The following is a 19,817-nucleotide window of genomic DNA, read 5'->3' as shown; positions in this document are numbered from 1 at the left end:
TGCCAATCTCTGCCTTAAAAATATCCACTGACTTGGCCTCCGCTGCCCTCTGTGGCAATGAGTTCCAAACTTTGACGACCCATCTGACCAAAGAAGTTCTTCCTCTGGTCGCCCTTTAATTCTGAGGCTGTGACCTCTGGTCCTAGACTCTCCCACCAGTGGAAAACGTCCTCTCCACATCCACTCTTATCTGTGCCTTTCATTATTCTGTAATTTTCAATGAGGTCCCCCCCCCCCCCCCCCTCGACCTTCTAAACTCCAGCGAGTAGAGGCCCAGTGCCGTCAAACGCTCATCATATGTTAACCCACTCATTCCTGGAATCGTTTCTTGCAAACCTCCTCTGGACCCTCTCCAGAGCCAGCACATCCTTCCTCAGATATGGGGGCCCAAATATGTTCTCAGTGCTCCAAATGCGGCCTGACCAGCGCCTTCTAGAGCCTCAGCATTACATCCCTGTTTCTATATACCTGCTCCCATGTCCTTATGGATTTTGAAGAATATTACCAGGTTTATTATCAGAATCAGATTTTATCTTTCCTTGCTTGATATACAATAACATCAGGACGGGATGGCCAGTTAAATGGTGGCTCAGCCTGTGAGGCCCACATCCCTTGAATGACTGCTTTACTGAGAACCACCCAACAGCATCCGATGTGGGCAGAGTCCTGCCTCACTGTGTTCAAAAGGGAACTGCAGATGCTGGAATATCGAAGGTACACAAAATTGCTGGGGAAACTCAGCGGGTGCAGCAGCATCTATGGAGCGAAGGAAATAGGCGACGTTTCGGGCCGAAACGTCGCCTATTTCCTTCGCTCCATAGATGCTGCTGCACCCGCTGAGTTTCCCCAGCAATTTTGTGTACCTGCCTCACTGTGTCGGGCACTGAGCTATTGTCGCTTGTCTTTCCCACAGGCTGTGACCACTCGAAACTCCATGGCCAAGTCCCTCTACACGGCACTTTTCGATTGGATTGTTCTACGGATAAATCATGCTCTCCTCAACAAGAAGGACATGGAGGAGTCCGTCATGGTAAACAAGCAGTCTCCCTGCAGCTGCCAGGTCTAGTTTAATTTAGAGATACAGCGCGGAAACAGGCCCTCCGGCCCACCGAGTCCGCGCCGACCAGCGATCGCCCGTTCACACATTAGTTCATACGTTATCCCAGTTTCACATCCGCTCCTTACGCACTAGGGCCAATTACACTACAGACTGGCACGTCTTTGGGATGTGGGAGGAAACCAGAGCACCCGGAGAAAGCCCACCACATCAGTTCCATAGACAGTACCTCAATGGGGTAGAAGTGAATCAGACAGGGCCCTCACTTATGGAAGAGTCTTTCAGAAGCCGAATAACAGAGTGGAAGACGCCGTTCCTGAATCTAGTGCTGGGCGCTTTCAAGCTTCTGTACCTTCTGCAGGACAGAAACGGGGAGAAGATGGAATGACAGGGGTGGGGAAAAGCCTTCGAGTGTGTTAAAAGACAATAGACAATAGGTGCAGGAGTAGGCCATTCGGCCCTTCGAGCCAGCACCGCCATTCAATGTGATCATGGCTGATCATCCACAATCAGTACCCCGTTCCTGCCTTCTCCCCATATCCCCTGACTCCGCTATTTTTAAGAGCCCTATCTAGCTCTCTTGAAAGCATCCAGAGAACCTGCCTCCACCGCCCTCTGAGGCAGAGAATTCCACAGACTCACAACTCTCTGTGAGAAAAAGTGTTTCCTCGTCTCCGTTCTAAATGGCTTACTCCTTATTCTTAATCTGTGGCCCCTGGTTCTGGACTCCCCCAACATCGGGAACATGTTTCCTGCCTCTAGCGTGTCCAAGCCCTTAACAATCTTATATGTTGGCTATTTTTCCGAGTCAACGTGAGGTGTAGATGGAGTCGATGTTCCGACCTTTGCACTCCACACTAGGAGGTGAGAGTCTTGGGGGGAGGGGGGGGGATGTGTGCAGATTCCACACAAGACACTGAAAGTTAAAGCGACGTCACTTGAGCTCAGAAGACTGAGTGACGGAGAAGGTTGAAATACACTGATGGAGAGGTTTGCTCACTGCGGCTGGGAGCGGAGGTGCGGAAGGAAGCCAGCCTTGGAGAGGCAGGGGACAGCTGAGGCTGAAGCACTCACTGCCGGAGAGCTGCTGAATCTGAGAGAGGATTAGATGTGTATCAGTTCAGCTCGATTGTATCTGGTTGAGTTAGACATGTAATGGGAGCAAAGCAGCTCAGTGGAGTCTAGATACTGATCGGCCTTGCATGATGAAGCAAGCTTACTGCGCTAAGTGGCTTCCTCTGTTACACCGCCAGTCCTTAGTTCCCTTTGAAGTACCCAGCTTTGCAACCGGCTGGAGGCCAGAAGGATATCTCTCCTTGCTGGGAGAGGGGGAGGGGGAGAGGGGGGGGGGGGGGGTGTGTCAAGAACCTGGGGCAGCCTGGTGGAGCAGTGGGAGAGTTGCTCAGCCTTGCAGCGCCAGAGACTTGGGTTCACGGGTGCTGTCTGTGCGGAGTTTGCATGTTCTCTCCATGAACGTGCGGGTTTTCTCCGGGTGCTCCGGTTTCCTCCCACACTCCAAAGACGTACAAGGTTTGCAGGTTAATTTGGCCTCTACCAACAATAAATCGTCCCCAGTGTGTGTAGGATAGTGTTAGTTTACGGGGTGGCCACTGGTTGGTGCGGACTAGTCGGGCCGAAGGGCCTATTTCTGCCCTGTATTTCTAAACTAAACTAAACAAAATTAGATTAATAAACCCATTTAGATTAGAATCTAAATTAGATTAATAAATTCATGAAATTATTAATAAACTTTTAATACGTATTATTATTGATAAACATATTAATAAGTTTATTTTTTAATAGGTTTAATAATAAACTTATTATTGAATTAATTAAAAATTAATGGGCTGAGCCTCATTGTTCCGGGCAGCTAGGTGATCCTGCTATAACTCAGTTCGGGTTAGCTCATTGTAGTGTATTGTCACGTGTATCGAGGTACAGTGAAAAAAGCTTTTGTTGCCAACCAGTCAACCAATACATGATTACATTGGCAGTCACGGTGGCGCGTACAGCGGTAGAGTTGCTGCCTTACAGCGAATGCAGCGCCGGAGACCCGGGTTCGATCCCGACTACGGGTGCTGTCTGTACAGAGTTTGTACGTTTCTCCCCGTGACCTGCGTGTGTTTTCTCCGAGATCTTCGGTTTCCTCCCACACTCCAAAGACGTGCAGATCTGTAGGTTAATTGGCCTGGTAAATGTAAAAATTGTCCCTAGTGGGTGTAGGATAGTGTTAATGTGCGGGGATCGCTGGTCGGCGCGGACCCGGATGGCCAAAAGGGCCTGTTTCCGTGCTGGATTTCTAAAACTAAAAAGTAACAAAGAAACAGCTATTCACGGTGTACAGATACATGATAAGGGAATAACGTTTAGTACAATTTAGTAAAGCCAGTAAGTCCAATTGATGCATATTCTCTTCTGGTGCTGGGAGTCGAAGTGTGGGCAGATCTGAGCGGCGTTTCAGAAGATCGTGCTCAAAGTAAGAAATATTGCTGTGGGGGTAGAGGTTTAATAGTGTGGAGCGATTGTAATATGTGAGTGTAGATCTGCTTCTATGGCCAGCACACACATAGTTGCCTGTGTTGGGCGCCATCTTGGGAAGCATGGAGTCTCAGGATTTGGATATTTAAGTCTGGAAGTAAAGTCTCTGAATGGATCCGAGGAGGAGGTGGATCGCTTCTTGTACAGACACTGCTGGAGTAACTCAGCGGGTCAGGCAACGTCTTATAAGGTCATAAGTGATAGGAGTAGAATTAGGCCATTCGGCCCCTCAAGTCTACTCCGCCATTCATTCATGGCTGATCTATCTCTCCCGCCTAACGCCCATTCTCCTGCCTTCTCCCCATAACCTCTGACACACGCACGCACTAATCAAGACGTGTCTATCTCGGCCTGACCCGCTGAGTTACTCCAGGGTTTTGCGTCCTAGGTAAGGGGGGGAGAGCGAGAGTGTCTCTGTGGTATTACGGCCAGCCTTGGTCGTGTTGAAAGATGGGCCACACTGGCTCCTGCTACAATTGTTACATGTTCTGTGTCAGAGAATCATGGAGTCATACGGCATGGAAAACAGGCCCTTCGGCCCAACTCGTCCGTGCCGACCAAGATGCCCCCATCTCAGCCAGTCCCGTTTGGCCCACATCCCTGTGAAGCTTCTGTGCCTCTGAACCTTGGCCAGGCTCCAAGCTGTGGGGCGGAGCAGAGAGCTGGCCACCCTGGGAAGACTGTGATGCCTCTCTGGGTGACTTCAGTGGGACAGTGCCGTGAGGGGGGGGGGGGGGGGGGGGCCACAAATGGAATGTGTTGTGAATGGTTTGTGTTAAAATGGGATACTTGTAACTATGTCGCCGCCCTTAGTATGGTGACTCTTTGCATACCCTGGATATGCAAAACAAAGACCATTGCTGTGACTATTACTGCCACACATCACAGTATTATAGAATCGTTCATCCATTCAGTTTCTGCAGTGTCGCCAAATTGCCTGGAACAGTGAGGCTGAGTGGGTGGGGAGGTGGTAAGGGGGGGGGGGGGGCAGGGAGGGAGAGCGGTGGGGGGGGGGGGGTTGTTGCCGTATTGCTTTTTTCTCTTGATCCCAGCCTGTTTTTGCTCTTTGCCTTCTTCCTCCCCTCTCCCCCTCCCCCTCCCTCCTCCCTCCTCCCTCCCACCCTGCCTCCTTCCCTCCCCCTCCCTCCCCACAGTGCTTGTCGATCGGAGTTTTGGATATTTTTGGTTTCGAGGATTTTCCAAACAACAGTTTTGAGCAGTTTTGCATAAATTATGCTAATGAACAGCTTCAGTACTACTTCAATCAGCACATCTTCAAACTGGAGCAGGTAAGGGACAACACCTTAGCCCGATCCCCCCCCCCCCCCCCCCCCCCCCCCCCCCCCCCCCATCTCACCAAAGCCAATTAACCCACAAACCACTTCAAAGAAGTGTGGGAGGGAACCAGAGCACCCGGACACAACCCACGCGGTCACAGGGGGAACGTGCGAACTCCGTACAGACAGCACCGACAGCAGCCAGGATCGAACCCGGGTCTCTGGTGCTGCACAGCAACAACCCTACCGCTGCACCACCCTGCCTAACGAGGGCAAATATCCCATTCGAAGCCTTCTGAACCTTATCTCCCCCCTGCTGCCAACTTCAGGGATCCGTGGACTTGGACAATGAAGTCCTTCTGTAGGTCAATATTCCATTGGGCTGCACTGTTCCTGGTCGATGTCCCACCCTGCTTGGTCCTGACCCCCTGGGGGGGGGGGGGTGTTGTGGGGGGAGGGGCGATTGGGGGAGGGGGTGGAGGGGAGAGATTGGGGGGGGGGGGGTTGTGGGGGGAGGAGTGATTGGGGGAGGGGCGATTGGGGGGGGGGGTTGTGGGGGAGGGGCGATTGGGGGGAGGGTTGTGGGGGAGGGGGGGTTGTAGGGGCGATTGGGCAGGGGGTTGTGGGGGAGGGGCGATTGGGGGGGGGTTGTGGGGCCCGATTGGGGCAGGGGGTGGGGGACATCGGGGTTTGGTCACTGTTGCGGTCAGCGACCAGGCTGACCAGGGCCTGGCTCTGGGTTTGTGCAGGAGGAGTATCAGAGTGAGGGCATCAGCTGGCATAACATCGCCTACATCGACAACGTGGGCTGCATCAACCTCATCAGCAAGAAGCCGACCGGACTGTTCCACCTAATGGACGAGGAAAGCAAGTACGACACCGTGGTGGCCAGGAGGGGCGGTGGTGGTGGGGGGGGGGGGGTGGGTGTGTGTGTCTGTCTGTGTGTATCTGTGTGTGTGTGTGTGTGTCTGTGTCTATTCTGTGTGTGTGTTTGTGTGTCCCCGTGTGTGTGTGTCTGTGTGTGTGTGAGCGTGTATTGTGTGTGTGTGTCCTCGTGTCCGTGTGTGTGTCTCCGTGTGTGTGTGTGTGTCCCCGTGTATGTGTGTGTGTATTCTGTGTGTGTGTGTATGTGTGTGTGTATTCTGTGTGTGTGTGTGTGTCCCCATGTGTGTGTGTGTGTGTGTGTGTGTGTGTCCCAGTGTGTGTGTATGTGTGTGTGTGTGTGTGTGTCCCCGTGTGTGTGTGTGTGTGTGTGTGTGTGTGTGTGTGTGTGTCCCCGTGTGTGTGTGTGTGTGTGTGTGTGTGTGTGTGTGTGTGTGTGTGTGTGTGTGTCCGTGTGTGTGTGTGTCCCCGTGTGTGTGTGTGTGTGTGTGTGTGTGTCCCCGTGTGTGTACGCCACCCTGACTGCTGCCCTCCCCTCTCCGCCCGCAGCTTCCCGCACGCCACTAACCAGACGTTGCTGGCCAAGCTGAAGCAACAGCACGAGGACAGCTGCTACTTTGTGGGCACGCCCGTGATGGAGCCGGCATTCATCATCCAGCATTTTGCCGGCAGAGTCAAGTACCAGATCAAGGTTTGAGCAACGCCCCCCTCACGCACGCCCCCCATCCCCCCCCCCACCGCCACGTTCCCTAATCCCTCGACCCACAAACTTGGGAAATGTCTGAAGTAGGGTCTCGACCCGAAACATCGCCCATTCCTTCTCTCCAGAGATGCTGCCTGTCCCGCTGACTTACTCCAGCTTTTCGTGTCTAACTTGAGAAATGTTCTTTCTTTGTTGGGAAGCAACTCATTGAGTCAGAGGTGTACATCATAGACGCAGGCCCTTCGGCCCACCTCCCCTGTGCTGGCCACCTATACTATCCAACATGACTGTACTAATTCCTTATTACGCCACACCTGGTAATTTAATACCTGCCTTGTTTACGACCACATCTGGTCACGCATGCTAAAAGCATGATTCAACTCCAAAGTCCCCTCTCTCCCTGCTAACCCCTGCCTTTTGGTCCTTCTCCCTTCCCCCACCATTTCTCCCCTCACTCCTCCTCTCCCCACCACCCCTTCATCCTCCCCGGCACAACTATCCCCTTTGCCCCTTCACCTTTGCCCTTTCACCCTTGTCCCACCACCTCCTGACCTTTGCTCCCTCGTGCCGCCCCTCCCCCCTGGCAGTGGAGGCCAAGTCATTGGGTATTTTTAAGGTGGCGATGAACAGATTATTGATTAGTACGGGTGTCAGGGATTACGGGGAGAAGGGCAGGAGAATGGGGTTGACGAGAGCAATTCCGCTCCTATCGCTTGTGAACTCCTCGTTGTCATGTGTACCACCAAACTGAATAGGTTTGTTTTGCATGCCGTTGAATCGGACCATATAATACTTCACATCCAACTGGGGAAGATTCAGTGTAGATTATAATTGTCAGCATTGTAGCTCAATGGTTCTTTAGACAAAGTCCCTCGTGCCACCCCTCCCTCCTCTGCTTTACCCCTTCCCCCCCCCCCCTTACCCCCCCCCCCCTCCCCGTTCACTCTCACATTTAACCTCTGTTCCAAGCCTAGCTCTTTATAGACAATAGGTGCAGGAGGAGGCCATTCCCCCTTCGAGCCAGCCCACCATTCAATATCATCATAGCTGATCATCCACAATCAGTACCCCGTTCCTGCTTTCTCCCAATATCCCTTGATTCCGTTAGCCCCAAGAGCTAAATCTAACTCTCTCTTGAAAACATCCAGCGAATTGGCCTCCACTGCCTCCTGTGGCAGAGAATTCCACAGATTCACAACTCTCTGGGTGAAAAAGATTTTCCTCATCTCATTCCTAAATGGCCTACCCCTTATTCTTAATTCTCAATACGCTTTATTTATATCCCCCCCCCCTGAGCCCCCCCCCCCTCCTGAGCCCCCCCCCCTCCCGGCCCCCCCCCCCTCGCCGAGCCCCCCCGAGCAGCGAGCCCCCCCCCTCCCTCCCGAGCCCCCCCCCTCCCGAGCCCCCCCCCCCTCCCGTGCCCCCCCGAGCAGGCGAACCCCCTCCCGAGCCCCGAGCCCCCCCCCCTCTCCCGGACAATTCCCATCCCCTCAAATCCCCTCCTGCCACCAGTGTTGACATCTTTCCCCAATCCCCAGGATTTCCGGGAGAAGAACACTGATTACATGCGTTCGGATATCGTGGCGCTCCTGAGGGGCAGCAACAGCGCTTTCATCCGCGAGCTGATCGGGATGGATCCCGTGGCCGTCTTCCGGTGGGCCACCCTCCGCGCTGCCATCCGAGCCACAGCTGCCTTCAACCAGGCCGCGCACCAGCGGGCAAAGAAAACCACAAAGGGTACGCACGCACGCACGCACTGGGCGGGGCGGGGAGGGCAGCGGGGCCTGATGCCCACCGGGAGCGAGACGATGGCGGGCAGCACGGAAAGGGTTTTGGCAATTAGTTGCCGTGGGCAACACAAGAATATAACAGCACCTCATACTTCGCGTGGGCAGCTCACAGCCCAGCCTTCTCTCCAGAGATGCTGCCCGTCCCGCTGAGTTACTCCAGCATTTTGTGTCTATCTCCAGCGGTAGGAATATTGATTTCTCTAGTTTCAAGTAACCCTGGCATTCCCTCTCTCTCTCTCTCTCTCTCTCTCTCTCTCCCCGCCCCTCCCCCACCCTGGTCATCCTGCTAGATCCACTGTTCGCATCTCTTCCACATCCACACCTCTTCCACTGCCAACAATGGACCATTGTGAGCTCCACCTTTCTTGGGTGGTCCGTGCCGGCTCAGATTTGCTCTGTACCTTTTGATACCTCTAGTTTCCCTCTCCCCTGACTCTCAGTCTGAAGAAGGGTCTCGACTATTCCTTTTTATCCAGAGATGCTGCCTGTCCCGCTGAGTTTCTCCAGCATTTTGTGTCTTCCTTGAGTATATTATGGTCTGGGTATTGGGAATCTTTTGGGAATGATGCAGCACTATCAGGCTTTGGTCAGACTGTGCTTGGGGTCCTGGTCGTCCCGTTACCGGAAGAATGGGGAGTCTTTGGAGAGGATGCAGGGGTTTACCAGAAAACTGCCTGGATCAGAGGGTCTTGGCTACAGCGAGAGGTTGGGTAAACTTGGTTTGTTTTCTCTGGAATGTCAAAGGTTGAGGGGAGATCTGATAGAATGACGAGAGGCATAGATAGGGTGGGCAGTCAGAGCCTTTATCCCCAGTATGGAGTTGTGGCGCAGCGGTAGAGTTGCTGCCTAAAGGGCCTGTCCCACCTTCACGACCTAATTCACAACCTTTTTCACTCGTGGACATTTTTCATCATGTTGAAAAAATGCCCCGACCTACTTTGTTTAAGAAGGAACTGCAGATGCTGGAAAATCGAAGGTAGACAAAAATGCTGGAGAAACTCAGCGGGTGCGGCAGCATCTATGGAGCGAAGGAGATAGGCAACGTTTCGGGCCAAAACCCCTCTTCAGACTGATAGCGACCTACTTGATGCCACGAGTGCCTACGACTAGCTTCACGACCCACCTACGACCTACCTACTACCTCCTACGACCTCGTGACGACCATGCTGCAAATATGAGTCGAGGGCAAACTCGGCAGAGGTCGTGAAAGTGGGACAGGCCCTTTACAGCGCTTGCAGCGCCGGAGACCCGGGTTCGATCCCGACTACGGGCGCTGTCTGTACGGAGTTTGTACGTTCTCCCCCGTAACCGCGCGGGTTTTCTCCGAGATCTTCCCTTCCCTCCCGCACTCCAAAGATGTACAGGTTTGTAGGTTAATTGGCTTTGCACAAGTATAAATTGTCCCTAGTGTGTGTAGGATCGCGTTAATGTGCGGGGATCGCCGGTGGGTGCAGACTCGGTGCGGACTGTTTCCGTGCTGTATCACCAAACTAAACTAAATGCTAGATGGCGCAACTATAATGCGAGAGGGGGGGGGGGGTGGGGAGTGGATCAGCGCTCGGAAATCTCCCAAATAGACAATAGGTGCAGGAGTAGGCCATTTGGTCCTTCGAGCCAGCACCGCCATTCAATGTGATCACGGCTGATCTCAGCCACGCGAAAATCTCTCAGCATCTCGGCTTTTGGAATCTGCGCAGTGTATACACATGCATTAACGCTCATCCCTTCCTTCACAGGGTTAATACACACTGGGCCCCGTGTCCCCCTGAGTGAGATGCTGTGGCCAAGCACTCCAATAGAGAAGGTCTACCGGTAAGGATGCCGGGCTTGTTGCCTGGATTGTGGACGGGCGAGGGGTTAAACCGTACGGTGCCCATCGCGGTTGGGTTGAGCAAGGCCAAGCACTGCGCCAACATCAATGAATGGTGCACGTAATGTGACAGAGATAACAGCGGGATAGTTTGGACACGAGCAACAGTTCCACTGATATCGAGGGGGACTATCTTAGGATGTGGGCACGGCCTGTGGGGAAGGGATAATTTAATCTATTTATTTATCGGAACAATGTGGACATTGCTGGCCTATGTTCTCCATCCCTGAGTGGCCACGAAGTGAGTTGAGTTGCTGCCTCACAGCGCCACAAACCCGGGTTCGATCCTGACCACGGGTGCTGCCTTTACGGAGTTCGCTCCCCGTGACCGCGTGGGTTTTCCCCGGGTGCTCTCCACAATCCAAAGACGTGCGGGTTTGTAGGTTAATTGGCTTCTGTTAACAGTAAATTGTCCCTGGTGTGTAGGATGGTGCTGATGTAAGGGGCCGATCGCTGGTCGGCACGGACTCGGTGGGCCGAAGGGCCTGTTTCCACGCTGTTTCCATCTCTGAAGTCTAAGGTTTGGTGGGTCGGGAGGCCTGTGTGAGCCAGACTGGATATAAGGATGGCAGATGTTCCCCTCACAAGAACATTTCGCGAACCAGATGGGATTTTTTGTTGCAAGAATTCAGCGGTTTGATGGTTATCATTGAAAGTTGTGTGTTTAAATGCCAGGCTTTTTCTTCTCTCCTTTCTCTGCCTTGGGTTGGGTTAGAAGTGGTGGTTGTGGCAATGACTCATCGGGATGCTTTATCCCCAAACATGGCTGGCGTTCAGATGAGCAGTGCACGAACAGCTAGGGCTGCGATCTTTCATTTCACTGCAAGAGTTTACCATCAGTAAAGAAAATGCTACGGTTTGAGGATCAGCCTTGAGAACTTTGACTTTGATGTGATTAGTGGATGGAGCTAGTTTAATTTTAGTTTTAATTTAGGTTATCTTAGCTTAGTTTGGCCCAGTTTAGCTTAGTTTACCTCAGTGTATCGTAGCTAAGTTTGGCCCAGTTTAGCTTAGTTTACCTTAGTGTATCGTAGCTAAGTTTGGCCCAGTTTAGCTTAGTTTACCTTAGTGTATCGTAGCTAAGTTTGGCCCAGTTTAGCTTAGTTTACCTTAGTGTATCGTAGCTAAGTTTGGCCCAGTTTAGCTTAGTTAGCATCATTTAGTTTAACTTAGCTTAATGTATCTTAGGTTAGTTCAGTTTATAATTCAGCTTAGTTTAGCCTTATTCAGTTTAGTTTATTGTCATGGTGAAAGTATTTTTTTGTTGTGTGCTATCCAGTCAGCGGAATGACTGTACATGGTTACAATCGAGTTCTCCACCGTGCACAGATACAGGATGAAGGGAATAGCGTTCAGTACAAGATAAAGTCCAGTAAAGACAGATTTAAAATAGTCCGAGGGTCTCCAATGAGGTAGATGGTGGCTCAGGACCACTCTCTAGTTGTCGGTAGGATGGTTCGGTTGCCTGATAACAGCTGGGAAGAAACTGTTTCTGGCAATAGACAATAGACAATAGACAATTGGTGCAGGAGTAGGCCATTCGGCCCTTCGAGCCAGCACCGCCATTCATGGCTGATCACCCCCAATCCTGCCGTCTCCCCATATCCCCTGACTCCGCTATTTTTCAGAGCCCGATCTAGCTCTCTCTTGAAAGCATCCGGAGAACCTGCCTCCACCGCCCTCTGAGGTAGAGAATTCCACTCTGAATCTGGAGGTGGGCGTTTTCACACTTCTGTGTACCCCTTGCCTGATGGGAGAAGAGGGGAGAAGAGGGAGTGTCCGGAGGTCCTTGATTATGCTGGTGGCCTTGCCGAGGCAGCCTGAAGGGTAGATGGAAGGGAGGGTTTGTATGCTTTTTGCCCGATGATTTTGCGCTCAAGTATTTTAAGTACACCCGTCTGGAAAGATAGGCTCATGATCGGGGTGTGTGCGCTCGGCATGGCTTGACACAGCTGGTGTCGAGCCAACCTCCCCAGGGCTGGAGTCCACTGAGAATCTCCCTCTGGTGGCAGACCACACTACTGCAGCACCGCTGAGCATTCTGTGGGAAGGAAGGTGCAGATAGATAGACACAAAATGCTGGAGTAACTCCGTGGGACAGGCAGCATCGCTGGATAAAAGTAATGGGTGACTCTTCGGGTCGAGACCCTTCTCGGCCTGAAACCTCTCCCATTCTTTCTCTCCGTACACTCTCTTCATTAATTTGAAGGATGGCATTTGGCTGGAAAGAAACATAGAAACATAGACAATAGGTGCAGGAGTAGGCCATTCGGCCCTTCGAGCCTGCACCGCCATTCAATATGATCATGGCTGACCATCCAACTCAGTATCCTGTACCTGCCTTCTCTCCATACCCCCTGATCTCTTTAGCCACAAGGGCCACATCTAACTCCCTCTTAAATATAGCCAATGAACTGGCCTCAACTACCTTCTGTGGCAGAGAATTCCACAGATTCACCACTCTCTGTGTGAAAAATGTTTTTCTCATCTCGGTCCTAAAAGACTTCCCCCTTATCCTTAAACTGTGACCCCTTGTTCTGGACTTCCCCAACATCGGGAACAATCTTCCTGCATCTAGCCTGTCCAACCCCTTAAGAATTTTGTACGTTTCTATAAGTGGGTGCAGAGAGGATGTTGCCAGGACAAGAGGGCCTAAGTGATAGCGAAAGGTTGGACAGCCTAGGGTTTTATTCCTCAGAGCACAAGAGGCTGAGGGATGATCTTATAGAGGTGTTTAGTTTAGTTTATTGACACATCTACCGAGGTGCAGTGAAAAGCCTTTGTTGCGCGCTAACCAGTCAGCAGAAATATAATACATGATTAACCAGACTGATTCCTGGGATGTCAGGACTTTCATATGAAGAAAGACTGGATAGACTCAGCTTGTACTTGCTAGAATTTAGGAGATTGAGGGGGGATCTTATAGAAACTTACAAAATTCTTAAGGGGTTGGACAGGCTAGATGCAGGAAGATTGTTCCCGATGTTGGGTAAGTCCAGGACAAGGGGTCACAGCTTAAGGATAAGGGGGAAATCCTTTAAGACCGAGATGAGAAAAACATTTTTCACACAGAGAGTGGTGAATCTCTGGAACTCTCTGCCACAGAGGGTAGTTGGGGCCAGTTCATTGGCTATATTTAAGAGGGAGATAGATGTGGCCCTTTATTTAAGAGGGACGACAGATGGCACAATGGGCTAAGTGTTCGGCTGGCAACCGGAAGGTAGCTGGTTCGAATCCCGCTTGGAGTGCATACTGTCGTTGTGTCCTTGGGCAAGACACTTCACCCACCTTTGCCTGTGTGTGTGTCCTTGGGCAAGACACTTCACCCACCTTTGCCTGTGTGTGTGGATGTAATTATGTGAAGCACTTTGGGGTCAATGCAAGTTGACTAAAAATGTGCTATATAAATAAAGAAATTTATAGACATTTATTTGTGGCTAAAGGGATCAGGGGGTATGGAGAGAAGGCAGGTACAGGATACTGAGTTGGATGATCAGCCATGATCATATTGAATGGCGGTGCGGGCTCGAAGGGCCGAATGGCCTACTCCTGCACCTATTTTCTATGTATCTATGTATTACAATCGAGCCGTCCACAGTGTACAGATATATGATAACGGGAATAGTGCGAGGCAAAGTCTGATTAAAGATAGTCCATGGTTGTCCAATGTAGCTCAGGACCGCTCTCTAGTTGGTGGTAGGATGGCTCAGTTGCCTGATAACAGCTGGGAAGAAACTGTCTCTGAATCTGGAGGTGTGCGTTTTCGCACTTCTGCACCTCCTGCCTGATGGGAGAGGGCATGTCACCAGCACTCGAGGTGTCTGAGTTATGGGGAAAAGTTGGGAAGGCGAGGATTTTATTCCTTGGATCGCAAGAGGCGGAGGGGTGATCTTAAGGAGATGTGTAAAAACACGAGGGGAACAAATGGAGTGAGTGCACAGTCTTTTACTCAGGGTTGGGGAATTCATATGTGTATATATTTATATTATGGTACATGGACACACTGATCTGTTTTGTACTAAATGCCTACTATGTTCTGTGTGCTGAAGCAAAGCAAGAATTTCATTGTCCTATACAGGGACACATGACAATAAACTCACTTGAACTTGAACTTAAGAACCCAAGCGACATAGGTTAAAATTGAGATGGGCAAGATTTAATGGGAGCCGTGGGGTGACTTGTTCATGCCGTGGGTGGTGGGTATTTTTAAAGCGGAGATTGATAGGTTCTTGATTAGTAAGGGTGTCAAAGGCTACGAGGAGAATAGGGCCGAAATGAAATGTAGATCAGCCACGATCGAACATAGGCACAAAAAGCTGGAGTGACCCAGCGGGACAGGCAGCATCCCTGGAGAGAAGGAATGGGTGACGTTTCGGGTCGAGACCCTTCTTCGAATGGGTGACGTTTCGGGTCGAGACCCTTCTTCGAATGGGTGACGTTTCGGGTCGAGACCCTTCTTCGGAGCGAAGAAGGGTCTCGACCCGAAACATCACCCATTCCTTCTCTCCGGGGATGCTGCCTGTCCCGCTGGGTCACTCCAGCTTTTTGTGTCTATCTTCCGTTGAAACCAGCGAGTGAAGTTCCTTCCCACACAGCTACGATCGAATGGTGGAGCAGACTCGATGGGCCGAATGGCCTAATTTTGCTCCAATGTTTACGGTCTTCTCTGGAACGACCTGCCATAGGAAATAGTTGGAGAGGAAAGGATTGGAGGGGTGCGCGGGCCAAACGCAGGTAAACGGTGGTCGGGGTCGGCATGGACAAGTTGGGCCGAAGGGCCTGTTTCCGTGCTCTACGACTCTGCGACACTATGACTCTAATTGCTGCCATAGCTTGTCTGAGCCCCAGTTGACCTAGGAGGGCACCTACTACATGTTGACCCACCACTACCGAAGGCAGTGCCCATCTTGCTGATCTGGGACCAGAACTACACTACCTTTAATCCAGGAAAACGAAACCTCACCAATCTCCTAGAAAGGTGATGGAAAGAGTTTGGCACCGAGCCTATTTAAGGGCCCCCATTAAGATGTCGACCTGAAGCTTGGCACAGTGGTGCTGCGGTAAAGTTGCTGCCAAAGACCCCGGTTCGATCCTGACTACGGGCGCTGTCTGTATGGAGTTTGTACGTACAGGTTTGTAGGTTAATTGGCTTCCGTAAATTATAAATTGTCCCGACTGTGTGGGATAGTGCTTGTGTACGCGGTGAGTGCTGGTCGGCATGGACCCGGCGGGCCGAAGGGCCTGTTTGGAAGGTTTAAAGTCCTAATCAGAAGTTTTCTGAGCTCTCAAGACCAGAGGGAGGAGGGTTAGGAAGGGAATTCCAGAGCCTATTTAGACCAAGGTCTAGTAAAGATACAAAGTTTCCATCTCTGAAGGACAAGTGAACTAGTTGGTTTTATCCATTAATATGGTAATTTCATTGCCATTTTAATATTGTAATTCTGTAAATGTTTGCCTTCCTAAACCGGGCCAGTGGGATTTGAACTCACAAACATCCATCTGGATTGCTACTCCATGATTGGACTCTTGGGTCCACAGGTGACTCGAGGTGATTCCAGAGAAATAATGCATCTGTAATTCTGTGCCCTTGAGGAAAGGAGTTTTATTTTGGCTGCGGATCAGTTCTGCAACTATAGGCACCATTGCATTTATGTTACTTCCCCCGCAATGCTTGTCGTCAAAAACTGCCGGTGAAAAATGTGGAGAAGCAAAGAACTGCAGATGCTGGTTTACCAACGGGAAAAAAAACACACAAAGTGCTGGAGTAACTTAGCGGGTCAGGCGGCGTCTCTGGAAGACATGAATGGGTGGCGTTACGAGTCGGAAACCCTTCTTCAGCACGAATAAGGGCGGCACGAGGGCACACCGGTTGAGTTGCTGCCTTACAGCGCCAGAGACCCAGGTTCGATCCTGACTACGGGTGCTGTCTGCGCGGAGTTTGTACGATCTCCCTGTGACCGCCTGGGTTCTCTTCGGTTTCCTCCCACTCCCCAAAGCCGTGACAGGTTTGTAGGTTAATTGGCTTCAGTACAAATTGTAAATTGTCCCTCGTGTGTGTGTGTGTGTAGGATGGTGCTAGTGTACAGGTGGTCGCTGGTCTTCGCGGACTCGGTGGGCCAAGAATGGGCCTGTTTCCGCGCTGTATCTGTCGAGCCTAAAGATAAACGTCACCTGTCCATTTTCTGCCTGGCCCGCTGAGTTACTCCAGCACTTGGTGAACTGTGTGACTTTTCTTGAGCCAGTGGGCTTTCTACTGAGGCCACCTTGTGTGTGTGTTTTTCTTTGCATGCGACGGGTGAGAGGGACTGGTGGGATTGCTAAAGATGGCTTGTGCTCAGTTCCCCCCTCGTGTGCCTGTGTGTTTCTACAGCAGATCTGTGCTCGATCTCTCATTTGAAAGTTCTTGTGAAGATTTCAGTGTTGAGTCCTTTGAAGACATCTTTGCCCATGGCAGTGGCAAGAAGTAAGTAAGAGGCAGCTCCTGCTCTTCAGCGGAGACACCGACTGACCCAGGGCACCCCAAGCCCTTCTGGAGGGCAAGGGTCACGGCTGCCCCCCACCTTAATCCCATTCTTCCTGCAGTATTCAATCCTTTTTTAAAAACATTTTAAAGACCTTGGCTGCAATTTTCAGAGCAGGAGGTTTATTCCTGGAATTAATTCATTGCCACAGGCATCTGCGTAGGCCAAGACAATGGGTAATTTTTATGACAGATTCTTGATTAGCGCGGGTGTCAGGGGTTGTGGTGGAGAAGGCGGGTAGAGAGGGAAAGATAGATCAGCCGTGATTGAATGGCGGAGTAGTCTCGACGGGCCAGAAATGGCCTAATTCTGCAGCTGTGCCTTATGAATGACAACCGATCCCTTACACGCAATCCTCTAGACTTGACCTGTTAAGCTTTTAATACGACCCTGGTGTGTTTCAAAGATAACGTACGGCATTGTCGCCCCCAATGAGGCACCTTCCATCATTAAGGCCACATCTAGTCCTTGTATTCCAGAGACCCTCATGGTGTGGGTCTGCACCAGAGCAAGTTCAAGTTCAAGTTCAAGTGAGTTTATTGTCATGTGTCCCTGTATAGGACAATGAAATTCTTACTTTGCTTAAGCACACAGAAAATAGTCGGCATTTACTACAAAACAGATAAATGTGTCCATATACCATGATATAAATATATACACACATGAATAAATAAACTGGTAGTGCAAATAACAGAAAGTGGTTGCTAATAATCAGAGTTTTGTCCGAGCCAGGTTTAATAACCTGATGGCTGAGGGGAAGTAGCTATTCCTGAACCTGGTTGTTGCAGTCTTCAGGCTCCTGTACCTTCTACCTGAAGGTAGCAGGGAGATCAGTGTGTGGCCAGGATGGTGTGGGTCTTTGATGATACTGCCAGCCTTTTTGAGGCAGCGACTGCGATAAATCCCCTCGCAGCCGCCTTTGTTACTGTTTTATGTCCAATCCCATGGGATTCTGTGTGGATTGTGAGACCTTGGAACACAGACGACCTTTGGCACAGATCAAATTGGCCGACAATGGCCAAGTGCGGGTTGTGCTTGACCAATGCTGGTGGTCCTCATCATCTCCAGATAGGTCGAAGTTGACCTGGTCTAGGTATCTTCAGATGGGGTGGGGGGGGGGGGGGGGGCACGACTTGGTACCGCGGGAAGGTTTGAGATCAAGGAGGAAGCTGGAGAAGGTAGTGAGAGGGTGGGAGACTAGTATCTTCTCGAGGTTCAGTTCACTGCAGTGCTGTCACCTCTTGGGGAAAGGAGATTAGAAGGATGAGTGGGGGGGGGACCTTATAGAAACATATAAAATTAGAAAAGGACTGGACAAGCTAGATGCAGGAAAAATGTTCCCAATGTTGGGCGAGTCTAGAACCAGGGGCCACAGTCTTAGAATAAAGGGGAGGCCATTTAAGACTGAGGTGAGAAAGAACTTTTTCACCCAGAGAGTTGTGAATTTGTGGAATTCCCTGCCACAGAGGGCGGTGGAGGCCAAGTCACTGGATGGATTTAAGAGAGAATTAGATAGAGCTCTAGGGGCTAGTGGAATCGAGGGATATGGGGAGAAGGCAGGCACGGTTTATTGATTGGGGACGATCAGCCATGATCGCAATGAATGGCGGTGCTGGCTCGAAGGGCCGAATGGCCTCCTCCTGCACCTATTTTTTCCTATGTTTCTATGAGATGGAATTTCACACCTTTGGATTTTCTCTTTGCCTGGTGCTTCCGCGGATTCAAGGGCTGAGGTGAGTAACGTTGGAAACGGCGAGCATGGGCTGTGGTGAGGATGTCTCGGGCCTGAGATGCCAGTGTTAAAGTCCAGTCCGCAGAATCCCCTCCCAGCCAAAGGGTTGCCCATCTCAGTGCCTTAACATTCTGACAGACTAATGTTGAATGAATTAGGGTTTCCCATTAATAGATCAACCAAGAAATGTGGAGTTAATTACATTATATTTTGTGTGTGGGGCGGTCCCTCCCCTGAGTTGAGTGGGGAAGGGATGGGTCGGAGTTCCATCATGACCCAGACTCGGACCTGAAGGGAATTTTTGACTCGCTAGAATATTTAAAAAGACAGGGTTGCATTGCTGAGACTTTATAAGGCGCTGCTCAGACTGCATTTAGAGTACTGTGAGCAGCTTTGGGCCCCATATCTGAGGACGGGTGTGCTGGTGTTGGAGAGGGCCCAGAGAAGGATTACAAGAATGATCCCGGGTTAACGTATGTATGGTGAGTGTTTGACGGCACTGGGCCTGTGCTCGCTGGAGTTTAGAAGGATGAGGGGGGGGATCGTATTGAAACTTACCGGATGGTGAAAAGCCTGAATAGAGTGGATGTGGAGAGGATGTTTCCACTGGTGGGAGAGTCTCGGACCAGAGGGGCACAGCCCCAGAATAAAAGGACGTATCTTTAGAAAGGAGATGAGGAGGAATTTCTTTATTCAGAGGGTGGTGAATCTGTGGAACTCATTGCCACAGACGGCTGTGGGGGCCAAGTCAGTGGATATTTTTAAGGCAGAGATTGGCAGATGCCTGATTTGTACGGGTGTCAGGGGTTGTGGAGAGAATGCAGACGAATGGGGTTGAGAGGGAGAGATAGATCAGCCAGGGTTGAATGGTAGAGTAGACTTGGTGGGCCGAACCGTCTAATTCTGCTCCTGGAACCACTGGTTTGGATCGTATTGTGACAGCTTACATTGGAAAACGCAGGAGGTTTATTGATGTGTGTTTGGTGTTTGTACCTATGACCTCTGCTGGCCCTGCTATCTGAGCCACGACCATTTAGTGGGCGGCAACGGTGGCGCAGCGGTAGAGTTGCTGCCTTACAGCCGGTTCGATCCCAACTGCTGCCTCTGCGGAGTTTGCACGTTGTCCCCCGCGGGTTTCCACCGGGTGCTCCGGTTTCCTCCCCCCGCACTCCAAAGACGCGCAGCTTTGTCGGTAAACTAGCGTCAGTAGAAATTGTAAATTGTCCCCCAGTGCATTTACGACAGCGTTGGCGCGCGGGCTGACCCGACGGGCCGAAGGGCCTGCTCTCCGCGCTGTATCTCTAAACTGAAAGCTGAACCAAACCCGGGGGGCCGGATGCTGTAGGAATGTTTGTGAACTGCTGGTGGTGGTCGCATTTGCAACGGAACAATCTAGCCCTGTCGCTGTGGTGGATATTTCTGTGCACTTTTTGTTTGGTGATCGGTC

The 19,817-nt window shown here is 51.1% G+C and overlaps 1 protein-coding gene across 7 annotated transcripts in view; it reads left to right on the top strand.

Moving 5' to 3' along the window:
• Positions 1-19,817, top strand: part of myo9b (myosin IXB) — a 126,839-nt gene that overhangs the window by 55,543 nt on the left and 51,479 nt on the right. For 6 of the 7 annotated variants that reach the window (XM_033047082.1, XM_033047084.1, XM_033047079.1 and 3 more), the window contains exons 9-14: positions 914-1,030; positions 4,750-4,884; positions 5,622-5,743; positions 6,304-6,445; positions 7,996-8,194; positions 9,984-10,059. In XM_033047082.1, the coding sequence (XP_032902973.1) occupies positions 914-1,030; positions 4,750-4,884; positions 5,622-5,743; positions 6,304-6,445; positions 7,996-8,194; positions 9,984-10,059 (791 nt within the window). Of the gene's footprint in view, positions 1-913; positions 1,031-4,749; positions 4,885-5,621; positions 5,744-6,303; positions 6,446-7,995; positions 8,195-9,983; positions 10,060-16,487; positions 16,581-19,817 lie in introns of all 7 variants that reach the window. The other variant, XM_033047083.1, reaches the window with a different exon arrangement.

The sequence above is a fragment of the Amblyraja radiata genome, chromosome 29, assembly GCF_010909765.2.
Source record: "Amblyraja radiata isolate CabotCenter1 chromosome 29, sAmbRad1.1.pri, whole genome shotgun sequence".
NCBI classification, from domain to species: domain Eukaryota; kingdom Metazoa; phylum Chordata; class Chondrichthyes; order Rajiformes; family Rajidae; genus Amblyraja; species Amblyraja radiata.
Note: the sequence above shows the minus strand (reverse complement) of the source record. Positions and strands in the feature narration are given on the sequence as shown.